We start from the raw sequence: 21,046 nt of genomic DNA on the forward strand, positions 1-21,046 counted from the left end.
AGGAGTTTATTTAACAAGTGATTTGAGGGGGACTAGGCACGTTCACTGCATAAAAGTTAAGGCTGCACCTGTTTTGAGTTTTCTAAGACGAAATTTCAGCGAACTTCCATCTAACTTAAAAGAACAATTGTATTTCACACATGTGGGAGCATTATTAGAATACGCATGTGTTTGCTGGGATCCGTATATCAAAGAGCTCGCCGATACGCTTTAAAAAATACAAAATAGGGCAGTGCAAATCGTTGTAGGTCATTGGGATCGTTAACTTAGGGTGAGAGAAAGGAAAAGTAAACTTAAATGATATGATTTGAAAGATCGTAGATGAAACCTATGGTTGAAACTTTTCATAATATCTGCCATTCCAAAACTGGAATCGATAAGGAAAAGCAAATCCAAGCGCCATCCTACATACCCAAACGAAAGGACCACTGTCTCAAAGTAAATGAATTTTCCTTTAAACGTGACGTCTTGCGCTATAAATTTTTTTGTTAAATCTATACTAGAGTGGAATGATCTTCCGTCTATTATTCTATCTATTGTTTCTAATGATGATTTTTATCGGCCTTGGTGTAATTAGTTTCGTTATTCGTCTCAAATGTGATGCTTAATTTCATGTATCCCCCTGCTGTAATGTCTGCAAAGGCGAAGCAGGTATCAAATAAATAAATAAAAAAATAAATACTTAGAAGTGCATGCGTCCATATGAATGCTTGAAATTGTCTACGAAATGGTACTGGAATACAGCTATTTCTGATGAGATATCCGGAACTATCGTGTTTCTTTTTTGCTGGTGATTTACACAGAATAAATCAATTCACTTAATATCATTTTTCTTTCTCTTTGAGCCAAATTGTATGCCGCAACAAAGGCGTATGTGCAGAAACATCAGTAATTTTAAAACCTAAGGTGTATTACTTATATACAATGTTGCTTTATTTAACAAATAGCAATCGTTCACTTATTGATATAAATATTTTTCTCAGCAAAGGTGTTTGAGTCCTACCACAACCTAGAATACTGGACAAATGCGTAAGGTATTAGGCGTGATGAAGATTGAACCATTTCACATCGACTTTAAAATGTCACTTCCCATCTCGTTTCGGTTTTCTTATGAAAATCCCCAAATGATGTTTGTTTTCCTTGCGGAATCACTACGTAGCAGCTGAAGTCAAACCTTCTGCTTGTTTTTGGAGAAGATTGGCCGCTCTTCTTGAACGCACACAGCGCAAAAAACTGAACATTAACAACGCAAAATTTCCATCGAAAACGTGTACAGTTACTTGAGCCTACGATCGTGGACGCAAGCTTTTACGGAACACCGTTTCTACGCGATTATAGGCGTTCTAAATTAATCTTTAAAAGTACTTTCCGATAACAAAGGCAAACCAAGGCTTCATTTTAGTCATCAACGAATCTATTACGTTCATAGCATTCCCAATCTTGAAGACGACAATGGAGCCTTTAAAGCAAGCCATCAAAATTTTTTCACGTAGAACCCAAACGTGCCCGCATTCGCAAACCTGACCGATTTCCAAACTTTTTGAAATTCATACTCACATTTTTGCGGCCTTTTCCTGCTGATTTAAATATTGTCTCGGAAGAAACAGTACATAGGAAGTTCAAATGACTAATGTTTAACCACCGTATATTGTATGGGTTTTTTCATGAACTCAACAGTGATGTAATGAATCTAATGATGAATAGCTTTCCCGGAACACCTACCATAGGTCCGGAAATCAAGAGCGATAGCGTGGTGTTTTTGGTGGCACGTTATTCTGGCATTGCAGCCTTAATATATCTCATATTCTGTTTTCTTTGGTTTAGTTCTTGTTTCACACCCAAAAATTCAGCCGAGGCAAAAGGCTAAATACCTGGCGGAGCCTCGGCACGCCAGTACAATTTGACAGAGCTGTCAAGTGACGTTATTTAACTGCACGCATGACGGTTCGCTATGCAGCATTAATTGTCATCGTTTGTCATGTTGCAAAGAAGAAACGCATCTATTTCTCAGTCTGTCATGGAAGTGATACTCTCAATGAATTAATCTGAAAGCGTAATCAGATATTATTTGCATGATTGAACTATGTGCTTTAAATCTCTCCCATGAGGGCAACAAAAAATGCTTCAACATGTGCCGTTTTTTTATTCCCTCCTTCATTCCATAGTTTCTGTAGTAGGCTATATTTGTTTTCATTTCCGTGTACTCCTCTATCATTTCTCAAAATAAAATATTTTCTTTAAATGCATGTTGCCAATACACGTATCTGTGAAACAGAAGAATGTATGTGCAACTTGGACAATAATAAAGAGAGAAAGCGATATTCTGTTTCGTACCTGTATAATGCTCGCTTACCAGTGATTAGGGGACTGACCAGGCTGACCGGAATCAGGATAGCGCCCTCTATGCCTCCGCAAAATGAGGTCCGTTCGACTCCAACAAACTCCGCAACGATCACGTACTTGATGCACATTATGTATCCTTGCGCGATCCCCACAAGGACAGCAAGAGCCACGACAAATGGGAAACTGGAAGCGTGAGGGAGTGCTGTAAGGCAGGCGAACATTGCCAAGAAACTTAGTGCATAGAGGGGTCCGCGGAGCGCTGGTCTGACGTCCGCCAGGAAAGGAACCACGACACGGCCTACAAGCTGTCCCACAGAGGAGTAGGTGATTAGCTGCGTGGCTTTATCGAGTTCCAAACCCTTGTCATTTCCATAATCCACGATGGTCTTGGCAAATTCTACGTATGTGTAGTCCGCGGTACTGGTGGTCACCATAAGGATGTAGAAGGCTGGCGACCTGAGAAGCGCCACTGCATGTCTCAAAAAACCGATATCGGGAGGCTTGAGGCTTCTGTCTTCGCCACTTTCCAGGATTCCGTCTTTCCTTTGTGAAAAAAATAGACATTGAGACAATGAATTTTCTTTTTTGGCAAAAGAGGCAATCCGCGTCGCGAATAGTCGAGAGTACTATCAGCAGAAAATTACACGCGAGCAAGTAAAATGTAATGCCGCCGCAAAACAGAAACATACTAAGTCCTGAAAAGTAAATAATAGCGAGGTTGATTAACACCTCTCAGGCACTCTCTTCCAGTCTTCGCAGTGCAATTAGCATGCGCTAGAAATAGGCATTGCCCAGGTAAGGTCTTCTCGTTTTGGTGTTCAAGTTTCGGACAGTCTTGTTCGTGGTTTATTCATTGCTGATAGTAAATCCAAATATATTTTCTCACGGGTGCCGTTTGTTTCTTCGTAAAGTGGTTGCGGAATAAAGTCATCATTGCTGTTTTCATTTCTTGTTCAAGCTGCGTGCTTGCTGGCATGAAAATTGCCGAGGATCTTGTGATTAGTTTTTTTTGCTTTTGGCATTCTAAAGAGTGCCTGCAAGTTAAGATTTCAAACTCGAGGACGAAAACGTCCCCCTCGTAGTATGCTTGACTGGCTACCGTGAACAATGGCTACGAAATGGGAACGAACTGTACTAAACAAATTGATGAAACAAATGTCAAATGGCACACGTGAGTGAAACTGATCACAAAGCATTTATCCAACATTGTATCCATACAAATGAACGCATACTGTTTCTATTACGAACAAATTGCGCCAATTTTGTAAGCTTGCAATGTGTGGAATTAAAAGGTATTCTTATTTTATGCAGAAATCCGCGAAGCAGCGGCAGAAGCAAGAAGAGCGATAAAAAACAGTGGAAGGGCTATAATGTAGTTAAATCGAGTGGACGTGCAAGAGTATGAGGCTAGCCTGGTTGGCCTTACCTCTGCCAGGTCGTCGGCACGTCTCGCGACGATGTTAGACTCAATTTATGCTCTGATAGATATTAAGCTTACATCAATAATCTTCACAAGTCCGGCCATCAGTGCTGCTCGTTCATAAATAGCTTAGCGTGGTACCCACAAAATGACAAAAATAAATATTTTTTATCTGAAGCCCTGAAGGTATTTTATATTGCTCATGTGAGACAATCAAGGTGCTATTTATGCCAGTATTAAACAAATAACTTGCACTTCTACTTGCATTTACATAGAGTATGTCTATTAAAACTTTTTTCCTTATAAAAACTCTCGAACGGGCAAGTCGCACTTCTTCTAAAAAGCTTTATATACGAAGTCCGCGATAGTTGTTTTCTAAGTGTCCTTGAGAACAAAGAGCATAAAGGTATGATAAGCTTACCTATTGCTCCCTCTGTGCAGAAAGGATAAGAAGAGGAAATTTACTAGGGATGTGACAGACTAGCTGAGAAAAGTCAGCGTTCGACAACTATGGGGGCTTCAATCACTCTTTGCAGCTTTATGAGCTGTTTCATCCCGAAAAATGAAATAGAAAAATTCCTTAAGGAACTATATATGGAACTAATCTGCATACATTAGGAAAAGCTGTCACCTGTGAGAAGCACCGTTTGAAGTAGTTTCAGCAGAATTAGCGGCCGTGGTCAAAGTTGTCGGAAGCGACTCTTCGCTCCTCGTTGAGTTGCAGTGAAGAAAATTTGGATTCCTGGCTAGCATAACAATGGGAGTAGCGTGCATCAATACTCCTCCCAAAATGAGTAACGCTCCTTCCAATGCGTACGTGTCCACCAGGCGGGCGAACACAAACTGCCCGACGATGCCCGAAATCGACCAGGAAGCATAGATGAATGACCCAGCAACGGCCCGGTACTTTTGAAAGTAAAGCATTGTGTACAAGATTGAAGACAATGTGAACACGCCAAATCCGCATCCTGGAAGAGAAATGACGAATTAATAGAAGAATTTCTTTTTACGTGCTGAATCAACGTGCTGCAATGAAGGGACTCGGAACAATTTTTACACTCTGTTCTTGCTTACGGTTCAGCTTAATTCTAGTGCATGTTTTTCTGTAATGGCAAGCGTTGACTCGTTGCCTCACCGAGATTGCGCGACTTATCTGGCGTCGCAAGGCGCTGGCTCACCGAGCGGGCGACCAGTAGGTGCGCTGCTGCCGTACCGAACATTCAAACACACGTCCAGTCAGACGAGGGGCTTCGCAAAGGGCCATCGCACAAAGAAGAGGACATATTTGAAAGAAGACGTTAATCTGAAGGCGCCGTGCACAACCGATACGCATTGAAGTAGGCCGATGCGAGGAGCAGGGCCTACAACAGATTCGCGGACCCGTCCGACAGCAGCGCTCCTGCGGATGCACCGACGAACGCTAGGCGAGGCCACTAAAGGTGTGCCAGTTTAGGCGTGGTCCTGTGCCTGAGCAATCGCTTACTGCAGCGGCCAATACCTAAATTGGGAAGCAGTTCATGCCAAATGAGTTTTGATTGTCTTGCAGCGCGTGCAATGGACACCGACACAATAAGAAACTTACATGGTGTCATTTTGTTCATATTAAGTTGCTTCGTCAGACCTATGACGAATGCTTTCGTACTTCCTAGGCAGCCAGAATAATAACTTCGGCAAAATTTTACTTACAAATTAAACTTTGAAATGCGGATGCCACTCGCTGCATTGAAACTGCTAGGTGAAGCTGAGCGCTGAAACACCACTGGCACTGTTCCACTATGGCGAGCAAAATAAATGCCGAGCTGAACCAGCGCGAAATATTTCACATTCCTCTGTGTGCAGGGTAACTTCAGGGATTTTCTGGAGCATTTAATGGTATTGCTTGCTCTCTTTACTAGTATCAATCGTGTCTTAAATTGTTTCGAACCGTAAATTGAAAGTATAATCTCTAAATGATATAATATATTTCCGCTCTAAGGGAAGCGTCCATTGCTCCGCAATGCAAAACTTCAAAGGCGTCTGCTGTGCTCAGGCTTACTGCGAGTTAACACGACGATTCCCAGCGTAAGCGCAACCCACTCGTACAACCTTTCACTTCTACTATTCTTTGTTACGAGAAAAAGTACAACTCAAAATAGGCAGGAGTAAACGAGCGGACAGGCACAAGTGCTAAACTTACGTCTGATGATTTTATTGCCATAATGGCGCAACGCGTAGAAAAAACTAAGCCCAGTCAACACGTGAGATGGCATCGCTGATTCAGTACGTCAACAAAGAAAAGAAGAAAAGTATAACCACCAATCATCACTTAGCCGCTAAAATAATCAATTATATCGAGATGTACAGCTTGCTAGGCATTCCGTTTCTTCACAGCGATATTTCAAGAAATAAATGAAAGCGTGCTGAAAGGTTAACATTCAACTACAACAAACGCGAAAAGCCACAAGAGCTTCATTTTGTCTTGTAGTAAAAAAAGACATATGTCATCTGCCACTACACAAACTTATTCCTCACTCGAATGGTACAAAGGATAAAAACACTGCAAATAAAAGGACTGAGCTGTAAGGAGGTTAACAAATAAGCAAAAATGTCTGACTTTTGTACGTACACATAAGACTTGATAATTAGTTACTCACCATGAATTACTCCAAGAGCTGTCGTCATCCAGGTAATATTTGGGGTAAATGCTGACAAGACTACTCCCAGAAATGCGACAATGGTGCTCAGTAGAATAATGTTAGATGTCTTCACGTAGCCTTGCGCAACATAAACCAGAAATCCTGAAAGTAATTTTAAAGCATGGCTGAATGCTGGATGTTAAAGTGTTCAAAACGTCTACATAGCATCATTTTTACCTTGATTTAAAATCCTGCCTTCCAAAAAAGAGGTTTTAGTTGAGTGAAAATTAATTTAATACATAGATGCGGGCAACATAATAGCGAAGGGGGAGGACACGGCGTTTAACTGTATGGCGAAAAGTTCGGGGAAAATTGAAGCTCTGCCTTTAACGTCATGGGGCGACAGCGTTTCTTGCCAACGCAGACACGAACACTTGCTTCTTTCACAGGCAAAGTCATTACGCGAACTACCGCATAATATGCATACCTGCATATAAATCCTCTATTTAACCAAAGCGTACGGACGTGCCTGCATGGTGTAGCAATAGAGTGTGTGACTCGCAACCCGAAGGCCAGTGGTTCGATTCCTGTGTAGGCTACATAGGTGCTGTCACTAGGATTAAATCGACTGCTCTGCTGCGTCGCAGCTTGAGAGACGAGGCTTGCAACGTTAGTCGTCGTCTGCTCCGCGTAGACATGAAGGTGAGGAGGAAGACGGCTGCCGATGGCCAGTACGCATGGCGCCCGTTGCTGGCGGTTGCTCTATTCGCTCAATATCCGATGCACCGCTGGTGTTGCTGGCATCTTCTATGGGAGCCTCTTGTAACAGCTACCTTTCGGACCAATGCGCATTTTTACGTCACGCCGACATCGGGTTTTCTTTGACGCGTGGCCCTTACGCTGTCTCAATAGAGCTGGCACATGGACTGGCATCTTCAAGTTGAAGCCCGCTGTCACGTAAAACAATGACCGTATTCTAAGGAACACTGCACAGAGTTGAAAACAAACTTATATGCATTTTTTTGGCAGAGGTTAATGAGCCTTGGAGAAAGCAGAAACTAACAAACTTGAATAATCTTGTCAACGTAAGGCATTTTCTTCAATTACTCCACGTGGGAGAAAAAGTATTGAAACAATGCATCCACGCCCAATGGCGCCATTGCTGTTACCTCTGCCTCGTAGTCATACCCAAAGAAAAATAAATTTAATAACGCTTTGATGTGCATTTACGATTTAATACATGAAATTTTTTCTTTGAGTCTGGATCTCGATGTATTACTGAAGACACTTTGGCTCAAGTTCAATGTTTTGTTTGTGAGGCGCGCCATATAATTTGTTTATGTGCACCGAGCCGCTTTTTTCTTCACGGGTTTTTCAATTTTTTGTTAGTTCAATTAATAGAGGACTAAAGTACTGATGTATAACATAGCTTTCAGCATGGATTGGCGTAATATGTTAGAAATGAAACCGACATGCGCAGAGTATTAATAACTGCAGCGCAAAAAAGACACACGCGACACAACTAAAAGAGGATTATTGTAACGTACACAATTGATACGCACAGAATAAATAAGAGAAAAAGTTTAGTTGAATGGACGCATATATATTGTCTGCGTTAAAAATATCCTGCGTAGATATGTATAGATATTGAATGGTTATCGAGAAATTGTACGAAAGAAACCAATCACCAATCCTTAACTTGTTTCGCCACTTTGTTGTTGACCACGAGAGACAAGTCAGCGCAATCAAGGCATCAGGAGCAAGTGCTTCCAGGTGCGAACAGAAAGCACGGTGGGATATCAGTGTGATTGACGAGATGGATGTCGTACTTCTGGAGGTGCACGCCTTAGCGTTCTGTGCGGCCCTGAGAAGATTCAACGAACGGGAGCGTCGAAAGGTCTGCCTTAGACACAGCGACGAAATTTTAGTGTCGGCTCAGAAGAAGCAAGTACTTTTTGGCAGTGCAGAATAAATCGACTCAACGCTCCTCAGCTCACGGCTCTCGTATGCAAAGACTCATTCACCGAACACTTGTTCACCGCGGAAGTATTTGGCTCGCGTGGTTAGATATCGCCTAACATTCCCGCCGAGGAAGGCAAGCATCGCAACAGGTTTAACGTGGCTGAGCTCGTAGGCGACCATGCTGCCTCGGGAATGCTGCCTTGATTGTGATGCGCTTATGGAGCCAGAATCGCAAGCAAAGCACTGTAAGAGATAGCATGCATGACACGGTGGAGTTCTCCTAAGTTCCTCAACGCAAGTGAAATTAATGACAGCGAGCAACGCTTATGCCGTCCTTCGAAACGTCGGGTCCTAATACCCTGAGCTTGAGTGCGCTAAACCAGCTCCTCCTCTATATTTCTTTCACCGCCAGTCAACTACGGCTGGCTTGACGTCTCAGGGAACGTTCTTAACCCCTTCCCAGCTCTACAACGACGCCTTGCCTTCGCACCTTCTCAACTGCTGTGCAGAAGAGCCCCTTCCTTGGAGCTTCCCTCGACTTAATACGCAATAACTCAAGAAAACGCAAACGGCCGCATTCTGCTCCATAGATCGGCACGATCAGCCGATCCCAGAATCACTCCACTAAGTCCTAAAGCCCCTCAGTTAACGGCACTCAGGTGCGGAAAAGCTCCAATTGCGAAGCGATCAGTGCAAATGGCATTGAAAAAATTGGCGAAAAAACAGAGGGGAACAAAATGACCGATGTCAGCCATTCATCAAAACACCGATAGCTTACTTACAACGATATTTATATAGTTTATGTATCCTTTCTTCTGAGTGGTAGGGCAGTCGGTCTTCTCGCTTTGAACCGAGGAACTCCTAATACGCAGGCATGACCAACGTGCAACCAGTGGGGAGCAAGGCGCGCAGGTAATGCTCACCGGGTAACACATACCCATGTTTTCATGAAGCGCAGAGTGCGTTGCTACTATCTAGTGTTCTAGGAATGTGATGTTGTATAGAGGTCACGATGAGGTTTTACGCTAGATTTTAGAATCTTTTGAGATTATGCGTGCAGATTGAGATGGTCACTGCGTTGAAGTACTTTCATAATTTTCAGAGCGATTTTTAATCCTTAGCACAAACAGTTCTTGCTATTCTGACTGTCGCGCATATGTATTTTTTTTGGTGGCTTGTGTTGATCATGGCCGCGAATTAAGCGATGGCGAATGGTTAAGACTCGTTTTGTATATACCGCGCGTTTTTTGAGCGCCTTTCTACTGTATTTGCGGTATGAAGGTCGTGCAATGAAAAGCGAAAACATAGAGAAGCGCAAACAGTTCCTTTGAAAAAGGAGTTTCCGAATTACTGGAAAACGAAGGAGGGATGGCTATGTCGAAAACTCGGGATCTTCTGCTCCTTTCAGAAACTTCACAAAGTGGGAGTGCCGTCTACCGCCCCGGCGAAAAAGCAAGAAACTCACCTGCTGTCTTGAATATATTCTTGGTGCGAACGGATGGCACCAGGTGATGTTAAATCGCAATGACATGAAGAAAAGCCAGAGCGACCAATTCTATAGAGTGCTTGGCTGCCTCAATGTGACCGGTCGTGCATGCGGCCGAAGCCACGCGCACATTACTAGCTTGCGGTACTAAACGAAAACAATTGGCTGTGGTTTAGCTCTGGTTAAACCTGGAGTGACGCGATAGCTACAGCTGGCCGAGTGGAACTCGCTCAGTCGAACTTCAAAGTCAGTCTTTCGCTGCCCCGTTTCGCTGGGCGTTTCTTCTTCATCGCCGTCCCTGAACGTGGTTCACACTCTCCTCCTCTCCACTCCCTCCCCACCTCCTCGGATTCGCTTGCGCGCCGTGCCGCTGCCAGGTGCTCCGCACCAAGTGACCACGTGGTGGCGCCGCCACGCTGAAAGCTCGAAATACTAGCGCAATGTAGCTATCGCTACAAAATCAGATGAAGCCGGCTTCACTGATTCAGATCTCAGCAAAGTTTCACACTGATGATGGGCACAGCTGCAAAGGTGTTGTCGAGGGTAGGTTTGTCTACGCCGGCTACAAGAACACTAACCTCAAGCTTTTGAGAGAAGAGTCTTGTACATTTCAAAAATACACAGTGCTTGCCATAGTCTTTAAAGTCATTTCTGCTTGCACGCTTAGACGATGCCACAAAGGAGAAACAGAATGGCCGCGTCAAGGGTGTTGGCGGTTGGAAAAATCTAGCGCCCGATTAGGCGACATTCTGTTCACGGGGCTCTAACAGGGTAGTCGCACACGCGTAGGTAGTTAACTCGCTAACAGGTTGCAGTAGGTAGCAGGAGCAACACACTAAACGGCTGGCAATCCCGCGCTCGAAAGAAATCGGCCATTTTTAAGGTACGCGATAGAGAGAAAGGTTATTATTCAGCCTGAACGGATTGTTGGCTTCTTTGCTGCAGCTCGCAACCAGGGAGTGCTTCGGACAGCGACATTGAATGGCTTGGTATACGGGAAATGGCACAGTAACCGGCGTTCAAGACGAACAGGTGGGAGTAGTGATGCTTGGTCTAGCGTATATGGCTGCGGAACGAGGGCAGGGTTAAATGAAACATTCTGCACCCTAACAACAAGGCCCGCATGTCAAGCGACATGAACAAGGAGGAAATGCTCTAGGCAGTAGCGACGAGCCGATGTAAATGGTTGATAGTGCTAGGATATAAAACGTGGCATGAGGCACAGAAACAGGCCGAATACAAAACAAACATCTTTCGCGGCCCATCGTAGCACTGGAGGAGATACGGAGACTACGCGCGATGATGCGGGTGTTTTTGAAGCACCATTTTTAAAACGTCACATTCGCGGCGAGGAAGGACGTGCTTTATTTCATTAACGCATGTCATGCACGCGTTGACACGTCGGCTCAAGTCCACATATACAGAACGGAGGGGCTCGAATCTTCCCCTGTTACACTGCTTTAACGCCAACGCCTGTCTGGCATAAAGGTTGCGCATAACAGTGCAGCAGCAGGTTTTCCCTAGTCTTATACGCAGACCAGGAGGCAGTCCGACTGTCGATCCTTTTACCACGACTTCGCAGTGTTCATGGTGGTAACGGGACTTGCTGATTAGCGTCGTGGCACTATTCATCTTTACGAATTTATCAAAATTATGGATAATGAGAACCTTCTTTCCCAAAACAGAAAAAAGGAAATGGACATACAAGAGCCCCAATGCTTAAACCAAAAATGAAATAGAATTCGTAGCATGCAGCACCTTGGCATCAAATAGGACGTGAGTGTCCTCGGAAAAGTGCGCCGTATCAACTACAGGATGCTAAAGTCTTGTATTAGCTTAGACTTGACGAGGAAATGGAATAAACTAGTGAAGAGGAAGCCTAATAAGCAGTTATCGTTTAGAGGGAAAGTACAAGAATTCAGAATATCGTTGCAAAACATAAATTTGGTTTTAACTCAGGATGATGATACCAAAGTTCACGCAGTGAACGATAATCCCACAGCTATCATTACGGAAAGCACGGTATAAGTAGGCGGTAGGTTGGTTGGACAGGATACCAGCAAGAAATCTCAGGAGACGAAAGGCCTGATTAAGAAACGCGAAAGCATAAAGGCTTCTAAACCACCAGATAAAAGAGAACTAGCAGAGCTGTAAAATTTAATCAGTGAAAGCAAGGCAGCCGACACAAGGAAGTTTAATATGGAGAGAACCAAGCATGCGTTTTGCTAAAACCGTGAAGACGAAACTAGGCATAGAAAAAACAAGATGGATTCATTAAGATACAATGAGTGCATGTAATTAGCAATATGAATATGATAGTTCAAGTAGCCAAACCGTTCTACACAAATCTGTCCAGTAGCTTATGTAATCAGGCTGTTAATGAGAAAGGAAGTAGAGCACAGCAATAGGATATTCCACAAGCAAAAAAAAGTGTAAGTAAACAAAGCCTTAGGAAAAATGTAAAGGGTTAGAGCAGCTGCTGAGGATCACGTAACAGCCGATCTGTTGAAGAATGGAGGAAAGCTAGTGCTAGAAATACTAGCTACCTTCTCTACGCAATGCCCTATGACCTCGAGTGTACGAGAAGGTTGGAGGAATGCTAACATCATTTTAATCCTTAAGAAAGGAGTCGTGAAGGGCTTGAAAACTTACAGACCGATCAGCTCACTCTGCAATGCGTAAAAGGTATTTACTGAGGTAACCGAAAATAAAGTCCGGAGAACCAAAGAATTCAAACAACCAAATGATCAGGAAGGCTTTCGTAAAACATACGCGACCACAGACCATATTCATACTGTCATTCAGGTTATAGAAAAATGCCCAAACTATAATATTTCATTTTATGTTGCTTTTATAGATTAAGAGCAAGCATTTGATTCGGTCAAAAGTTGAGTAGCTACGCAGGCATTGCGGAATCAGCGTGTAGAAGAGCATTATGTAAGAATAGTGGGAGGTATCCAGAGCGAGTGCACATTTGTCATATTCCTGGATAAAATCGGCAATAAAATTTCAATAATAAAGGGCGCCGGGAAGGGAGACACGATTTCAGAAATGCTATTCGCCGCCTTCTCACAGGAGGTATCAAAGGCCTGGATTGGGAAGAGTTGGGAATAAGAGCAAGTGCAAAATATCAGTAATCTGCGACTAGCTCATTACATTGCTTTGCTTAGTCACTCCGGAGATGAACTGCAAACATAATAAATGAGTTAGAAAGGCAGAGCAGTACGGTGGGTCTCAAGATTAATACGCTGAAAACAAAAAATATTGCATAAAAGTCACGAACAGGAAGAGAAGTTTACAATTGGTAGGGAGGTGGTGGAAATGGTAAGAGAATACATCCACTATGGCAGGTAGTGGCCTCAGATCCGGATCACGAGATTGGAATAAATAGAGTGGTAAGAATGTGGTGGAGTCCATTTGGCAGGTTCTCTCAGATCATGAAAGGAAGTTTACCAATATCGCTCAAGAGAAAATATTTAACTGCTGTATCTCACCGATAATCACGTATGAGACAGAAACTCGAAGGCTAAAGAAAAGGAGGAAACTTAAGTTACGGACAGTGCCGTGAGATATAGAAAGAAAACTGATAGGTGTTACGTTTAGAGACAGGTAGAAAGCTGAGTGGGTCAAGCATTATACACGGGTGAATGACAACCTACTCGAAATGAAGAAGAAAAAAACGATTGGGCAGAGCATATACTTCAAAGGTACGATAACCAATGGCCCTTAGTTGCAAGGGGCGGCAGAAAATTAGGTTGGCAGGTGAGATTAAGAAGTTGGCGGTGAGGTGGCCGCTGCTGCCACCGAGCAGGGTTAATTGGGGACATTGGGAGAAGCCTTTGTGTGGCAGTATGCGTGGTTTTGCTGGTGATGATAGCGGCTATTCATCAGTTCTGAGAGTCCACCTATTTCAGACATCATGTCTGAAATATTGCTTAATATGGCAAGAATGCCAGGCGAGACGCACCGGGCCTTAAAATTGGCTGCGGCTTTTTACTGGCCGGTGTTTTGCGTTTGTCGGTGAACATGGTTGGTGATTGTGAGTAGTTTCCAAGCTCTAGAATGTAAGCGAGTTTATATTCATTCGAAGTTCTCGATGATCATCATCAGCCGAGCGGCTGCAACGCTATGGCCTCTCCCAAAGACTTTCTACCGTTCGTCTTGGCAGCAGAGGTATTCTTAGCACTAACGTTTCTATGCGGCAGTGGAACATTGGAGTTTCTAAACCATGTGTCCTTCGAACATGCTTAGACGCGAAATACCCTTACAGGATAGAAGAAAATCCTCTTTTCGAAATGTGAGAGTAAAACCACCCAGTTAAAATTACCAATCAAGGAAGAAAAATTTCAGTACATCGAAAAGGCAGTGCCGTTGCCATTTTCATAAGCGCCTATAGGAGCACATGCGGGACGAAGCGACGGAGCCACATCCGGCGCCGTCGTTGATCTCCTCTTCGCCTGAGCCCACACAATGTCTATGCCGGCGCTGTCCGTGATCTCCGGTTCGCACCGAGAGCGCAGGAGAACCGATGATGAGTCGGTCGCTGCCCTCCACTAACTGTGGAGCACTCTGGAATTGCTCAATACAGTTCACTTTGTAGATTTTTCGTGCACATACGTTTTCTTGCGTTTACGTAATTTTATCACGGAAACACGAAGGCCGCTGCGTCTACAAAAGTTTGGTGACCACGGTCATTTGAAACTTGCGGCCAGAATAGAGCCCACCAGCGACTCCGAGCAAGCTACAGCCGACTCTGGAATATCTCAAGGGGTCTCCGCTGTTTCGGTTCGTTTGCCGAAATTCTGGCTGGCTGGCGAAAATCAACCAAAAGTTTATGACAGAACGAATCACATCGTGGAATTCTTTGTTTCCCCACGTTGTGTCTGCGCTTCCTCCAGAGACTGCCGATTTCCAAGACCTCATTTTTTCTCCGCCCCGGAAAAATCCTTACGACACTTTGATCGCCAAGCTCCTGAATCGTACTTCGTGGACGGAAAGACAAGAACTACAGCAGTTGCTCTAAGTGGAAGAACTCGGCGACGGGAAGCCTTTGCAACTTTTGTGCCGTCTTCAGCAGCTCCTTGTTGACAAGGCCGCTTCTTTAGCAAAGCCCACTCCTTGAGCTGTTTCTTGCCGCGCCTGCCTTCCACCGTCCGCATGGTGCTCGCCGCAGCAGGTGCGTTGTCCATGGATAAGCTCGAACACCTTGCCCACTCCGCCATGGAAGTCACCTCCCCGTCCATTTCTTCGACTGTCACAACTTCAGCGAAAAGTGAGGCATCTTTTCCGTCTCCTCCTGAGCTGTAGCCCCTTTGCGACGACTTCTGCAGCCAGACAGACTAGCTATGCACGCAAATCATTATCCTGTCTGCAGGCTCTCGATCCTTGTCACGCCGCCACTCCTCTTACCGTCGGCGTTCTTCATTTCGATCGTCGCATCCCGGCGATTGCTGGTACCAACGCACCTTCAGTGTAGGCGCTCAGAAGTTTGCATCGCGCTGAACTTTCTCGAGAAACGCCCAGGCTCACCACTCGAAGCGGCGAGTGGTGGCGGTCCAGCAAGCAGCCCCTTGTTTTTTTGTTTTGGACATGGCGTCTGGGTTCCGTTTCCTCGTTGACACGGTAGCCGAAGTTAGTGTTTTCTCAACCTCGTCGATACTCCGAAGAATCGCCAATATGCAGTAACGCTATAAGCCACCAAGAAGACCACCATTGGAAATTACGGTGAACGTGCCCGCACTTTGAACATTGGATTCCAGCGTGTTTTCCGATGGGTGTTCCACGTAGCCGACGTGGCTGACCCCGTACTTGGAGCACATTTTCTTCGTCGGTGGACTTTTTCTCGCAAGCGTCTTGTTGATGCTACGACTCCCTCGTGGTAGAAGGTATAGCGTCAGCAGCCGTGCTGAGCACTGTTATTAATAGCCTGCCTTCATCTGTCTATGAGAAACTACTGAACGAGTTTCCAAGCATGTTTCGCCCGTTCAACATTTTCCTACCCGCCACGCACAACATTACCCACCACATAATCACCACAGGACTCCCTGTCTATGCTCGTCCACGAAGCCTAGCGGCCTATTGACACAAGATTTCCCCAGCCGAATTCGATCACATGCTCGAGCTTGGCATTGTGGGACCCTTGTAATGTCCTTGGGCATAACCGCTCCACATGGTGCCATAGAAATCTCCAGGCGACTGGCGACCCTGCGGTGACTTCCGCGCTTTAAATAAGACCACCGTTCACAATCGCTATCCCCTGCCTAACATCGCACACTATGTGTCACCACTGCGAGCAGCAACCATTTTTCCGAAGATCGACCTCCTCAAAGCGTATCATCAGATACCTGTCGAGCCTTCGGACATTCCCTCGTCTCCTGTCATAACGCCGTTTGGTCTTTTTGAATACCTGCTAATGCCCTCTGATTTCCACAAAGCTGCTCAAACTTTCCATCGGTTTGTTGACAAAGTCAACCCAGGTCTTTCGTTCTGCTTTGCCTATATCGATGATCTCAACTTTAGCCGCTACGCCTACGAGCACCTTTCATATCTCCGACAGCTTTTTTAATGCCTTGTTGAGTACGAAATATCGTCAACAAGGCCAAATGCACTTTTCTCGTTTCTAATCTTGACTTCCTTGGACCCCAAGTGGATCTTAACGGCATACGGCCACTCCCTACTGAAGTGAAAGTGATTCGTGATTTCCCACAGCCTAATTCCATACGAAAGGTTCGAGATTTCTTGGGGCTGATCAATTTTTTATCGGCGTTTCATTCCCCGCTGTGCTGATGGGATTCGACCCTTCACTTATCTGCTCCAGGGTAGGAAGAAAAAATCCTCTCCCATTACATTGTCTGATGAGGCCTCGTGGTCTGGGCGTCCGCTTCGGCTGTGGGAGGTGGTTGGTTCTAAACCCACTGCCGGACACCCACCGGTAAAAATGGGTACTAGCCACCTCGGCCCGGCGCCCGGCTTCTTCAGGGATGTGAACTTGGAGGAGACACCGCAAACCTCGATGCGCCCCTTCGAGGGCAAACCTAGTTGCGAACAACTCAGCCTGCAAAGGTACTTCGTGTTTCATTCCCAAGTGAAGAGTTCGACTCAAGGCTCATACGCTCTAACCTAAGTTCAACACTAAGGTCCTTCGTCAGAAGCGATTCAGAGTATCACTGCGGTCCTGGGAAAGTCCGGTTTTTCCGGCGGGCAGACTTTGCGAGAATGAAGAAAGGGACACAAATGGGCTTCTACCGCACGAGGCGGATTTAGCGTTGTTGACGGCGTAACTTATCGCTGATCCGTCAGAGCAACTGTGGTCAAGACACTTTTCCCAATCATCTCACTCTTAAGAGCCGAGCACCAGGCCGGGGGAAATCTTGTTGCCTTTAAAAACCGGTGGGTACCCGGCGGCACTGGCGATCGAACAGAGCACTTTCCGAATGCAAGGCGGGTGCTTTACAACAAGGCCACGCTTCGGTAACAGCTTCCAAGCTGTTAAGACACAGCTCGCTGTCGTCACCCTTCTTGTTCACCCAAGACCTGATGCTCCACTCCGTCTTATGACAGAGACGTCTGATGTGGCAGTTGTAGCTGCCTAATGACGGATCGTGGCAGCCGCTAGCCTTCTTTTTGCGTAAGCACTCCTCCACAGAAAGCCGCTACAGCGCTTTCGGCCGCGAGCTACTCGCTGCTTACATGGCTTTATGCCATTTCAGGAATTCCTTGAAGCTCGATGTTTTTTAAGCGCCACCGACCACAAGCCGTTCATATTTTCCATCAAATCTGCCAGTAGCAAGTTTTCCTCTCGTGAAAGTCGCACCTTGCGTACATCACAGAATTCACTGCTAATAGGCCGCCGCGATGGCAGAGTGGTTATGGCGCTCGGCTGCTGGCCCCAAAGACGCGGGTTCGATCCCGGCCGTGGCGGTCGAATTTTGATAGAGGCGAAATTCTAGAGGCCCGTGTACTGTGTGATGTCAGTGCACGTTAAAGCACCCCAGGGGGTCGATGTTCCCGGAGCCCTTCACTACGGCGTCTTCATAGCCTGAGTCGCTTTGGGACGGTAAAACTCCCATAAGCCATCCACTGCTAATATCCATCCACCTTGACTCCTTACGATTCCTTCGCGCCACCTTCGGAGCGTTTCGACAAGGATCATATTGACATTTTGGGATTGTGGCCATCATCACAGGGAAACACCTACATGCTGACTGGCGTGCTATGACCGTTTTACTCGGTCGCCAGAGGCGTTTCCCATTTCCGACATCACGAGCGAAATTATCGGCAAAACTTTTTGTTTCGAGTTGGGCTTCATGTTTCGGTCTCCCTTCTACAATAACAACCGATCGCGGTCGACAGTTCGAGTATTCCCTTTCCAAGAACCTCATGACCTTGCCAGGAAGTTAAACGATTCGCACCTCAGCCTATCACCCCATCGCAAATGGCATGACCGAACATTTTCAACGGATCCTGAAAGCGTCCTTGAAGGCGCAAATCGACACGGTCGGCTGGAGAGTTTCCTTGCCCCTTTTTTGCTTATGCTTAGGGCTACCTTAAAGCAGGACATCAACTGTACACCTGCCGACCTAGTCTTTGGTTCACTGCTGAGCCTTCCAGGAGAAATGTTCGACGCTTCATCCACCTCGTCTTTCCCTGGCCCTTCGGCGTACGTGGAGCAGCTGCGCACCGCGCTGCGCAATCTTTGTGCCCAGAAACCTCGCCCACAACACCGTGTTTCTTCCTACATCACTGCTGATTAGGAGACGACAACACATGTCTTTGCCCTTGGAGACGCAGTGCGAAAGCACTTGCAGCGCCCTTACGATGGCCCGTTTCGCATCATCAAGCGCAGTGACGAGTTTTAGACTCTTGATTTTCACTGTCGCCACGATTCCATGTCTAATGACCGCCTAAAAGATGTAATCGTTGAATACCGGCTCCCCCCTGAAACTCTCCACCACGCCATGCCTCCCGTCTCTGTCGCTGACGCCTCATCGCATTTTCCGACCAGCAACAAGAGGTCCTCCGTATCGTTCAGGCTCCCGTCTTTCAACCGGCTCACTAGCAGGAGGCCTATATAGGAGCACATACGAGACAGAGCGACAGAGCCACAGCCGATGTCGTCAGTGGTTTCCTGTTCGCGCCGTGCGCAGACACTGCCGGCTCCGTCCCTGATCTCCTGCTCGCTCCGAGCACACACACAGCTGGCGCTGTCTGTGATCTCCTGTTAGCGCCGAGAGCGCACAAGAACCGAGGGTCAGTCGGTCGCTGTCCTCCGTTTCCTTCGGAGCACTATGGAAGTTAATGCTCAATGCAGTTTACTTTGCAGATTTTGCTTGCACAAGTGTGGTCTTGTGTTTACGTGAGAACTTCACGTAAACACGAAGAACGCTACGTATGCACGCCAAAGAGCTGCCTGGAAGTTTTACACCATTCCTGCTTGCATTGCTAGAGCGCAGGTATTTCTGTCAGAGCATTAAAAAGCCTGTTATGCTCATGCTGTCCGTGGCAGCTATTTGTAGAATCGGGGGAAGCGCTGTCCCATTGGTGACAATGATGACTCTAAATAATATCTATTCTACGCGAGCTCACGATTACAAAAATTGTTTAAGTATTTCGATCCACTGGCCCTATTAACGATGCTCAAAAATAACATGTTTAGCTTTTCTTGTAGCGAATCTTCAAGCTTATACCTTCCTTGTGATGCTGGTGCAGAGTGATTGTCAAGTGAACCTCACACTGCGCGTCGCTAGAACTAATGGTTCCTGCGAGGAGAAGTGAACTCAGATTTTAAAATACCATCACTGTTAATAACGTGAACACCACATTTCTTCTCAAGTCATGCGGCACTCCTGACTCGGAATGAGTTATTCATTTCATAAAGGTGTTTCTGCTGAAATTATGGAAATATTGATTTTCAGGATTTTTTGTCTTAACTTTGGCACGTATTTCACAACCACATAGTTTGCACCTCTTCTGTGAAAAACAAATGGGTTTCTCAAAGGAGTTTCTTTACGTTCTTAGTACCATTTCCGGAACTCAACCTCTTACATAATATTGTTTCGTTCTTTCCCATCTTGAGCTTGTAAACACATTTAGAGCGTAGCGCTTAGGCTACCGTTCATGGGCTGAGCGGCGTCCTTGAGCGCCGGCCTCGGTGTAACTGAGCAAACGAGTGCTTCGAAGGATAAAGGAGGGCGAACGCATAGAGCATATGAGGATGAAAGTCGGCGTAGGCAAAGAGAAAACGATGAGGGAAGTGGTAGCGTGAAGGGAGGTAATGCGGAAGAGACCCGCGGCAAAAAAAGGCGGTAAAGATTGCTCTTGTGTGCGCTTGAAGGCTAAGGCTCCCGCTGGCTCTTCTCACCTCAAGGTCCTGTCCCTGCGAAGCAGCGTTCGCGGACCAAGGGTTCGAAATCGTTCTATCGCTCTCCAGAAGTCAGGGCAGAGAAGGGCAGCTTGACGCCAGCTGCGGCGCCCTTCTCTATTCCTTGAGGCCGCCGCCCGCTTCCAGAAATGTCTTGCTGAGAATTCTACAGCGCTATACAGATCTTAAACGCGCACTGTCGGCTTGAATCATGTGCCACCACCTTCGGCGTGAAGCGAACGTCTTTCCCCTCTTCCTCCCAATCTTCTGAATGGACTCCTTACCAAAAAAGCTTGAGGACGCTTAAGCTTCACCTTTAAGAGCAGGACGCGACAGCCTGTTCCAGCATTGCCAAGGAATCCACGGAACGCCATCGTCCTTCGGTGCGACCCCTTGCCCGAACAATTTAAGGAAAGGAAACATATCATTGTGGACACCGGAACCGTGCCGTAAGGCAAGAAAAATGAAAAGAAAATTATTACGGACAGGAAAGAACGCCTGTCTCACATATATCGGTGGACACTCAAACCCTGCCGTAAGGGAAGAAACTTGAAATTAAAATTGGTTTTAAGGAAAGGAAATGACCCCTGTTACAATTCTCGCTTGACACCCGTACCGCGCCATAAGGGAAGGAAAATTCTTTCCCTTATGGCGTAGTTAGGTGTCCACCGAGATGCGCCATTTATCCCTTACGGCTGAAGACGGCGCCGACGCCGTCTTTTCTGCGACACGAGCCACATAAGGCTGTCGAATTAAAATGCAATGCTGAAGGGTATCTTTGCCAGCCGTTGCCCGTTGCATTCCTCCGGACAATCTTGTATAGCATGTGCCGAATTGTCGTCCCGTTCCCGACCGTTTTT

The 21,046-nt window shown here is 45.9% G+C and overlaps 1 protein-coding gene across 1 annotated transcript in view; it reads right to left on the reverse strand.

Annotated features, from left to right (window-relative positions):
• LOC144121817 (monocarboxylate transporter 9-like) overlaps window positions 1-21,046 on the reverse strand; it is a 40,972-nt gene that overhangs the window by 1,285 nt on the left and 18,641 nt on the right. Inside the window, exons 4-6 of the mRNA XM_077655227.1 lie at window positions 6,397-6,540; window positions 4,395-4,731; window positions 2,354-2,886 (exon numbers count right to left, since the gene is read on the reverse strand). Coding sequence (XP_077511353.1) covers window positions 2,354-2,886; window positions 4,395-4,731; window positions 6,397-6,540 — 1,014 coding nt within the window. The remainder of the gene's footprint in view (window positions 1-2,353; window positions 2,887-4,394; window positions 4,732-6,396; window positions 6,541-21,046) is intronic.

This window comes from Amblyomma americanum, chromosome 2 (assembly GCF_052857255.1).
Source record: "Amblyomma americanum isolate KBUSLIRL-KWMA chromosome 2, ASM5285725v1, whole genome shotgun sequence".
Lineage (NCBI taxonomy): Eukaryota > Metazoa > Arthropoda > Arachnida > Ixodida > Ixodidae > Amblyomma > Amblyomma americanum.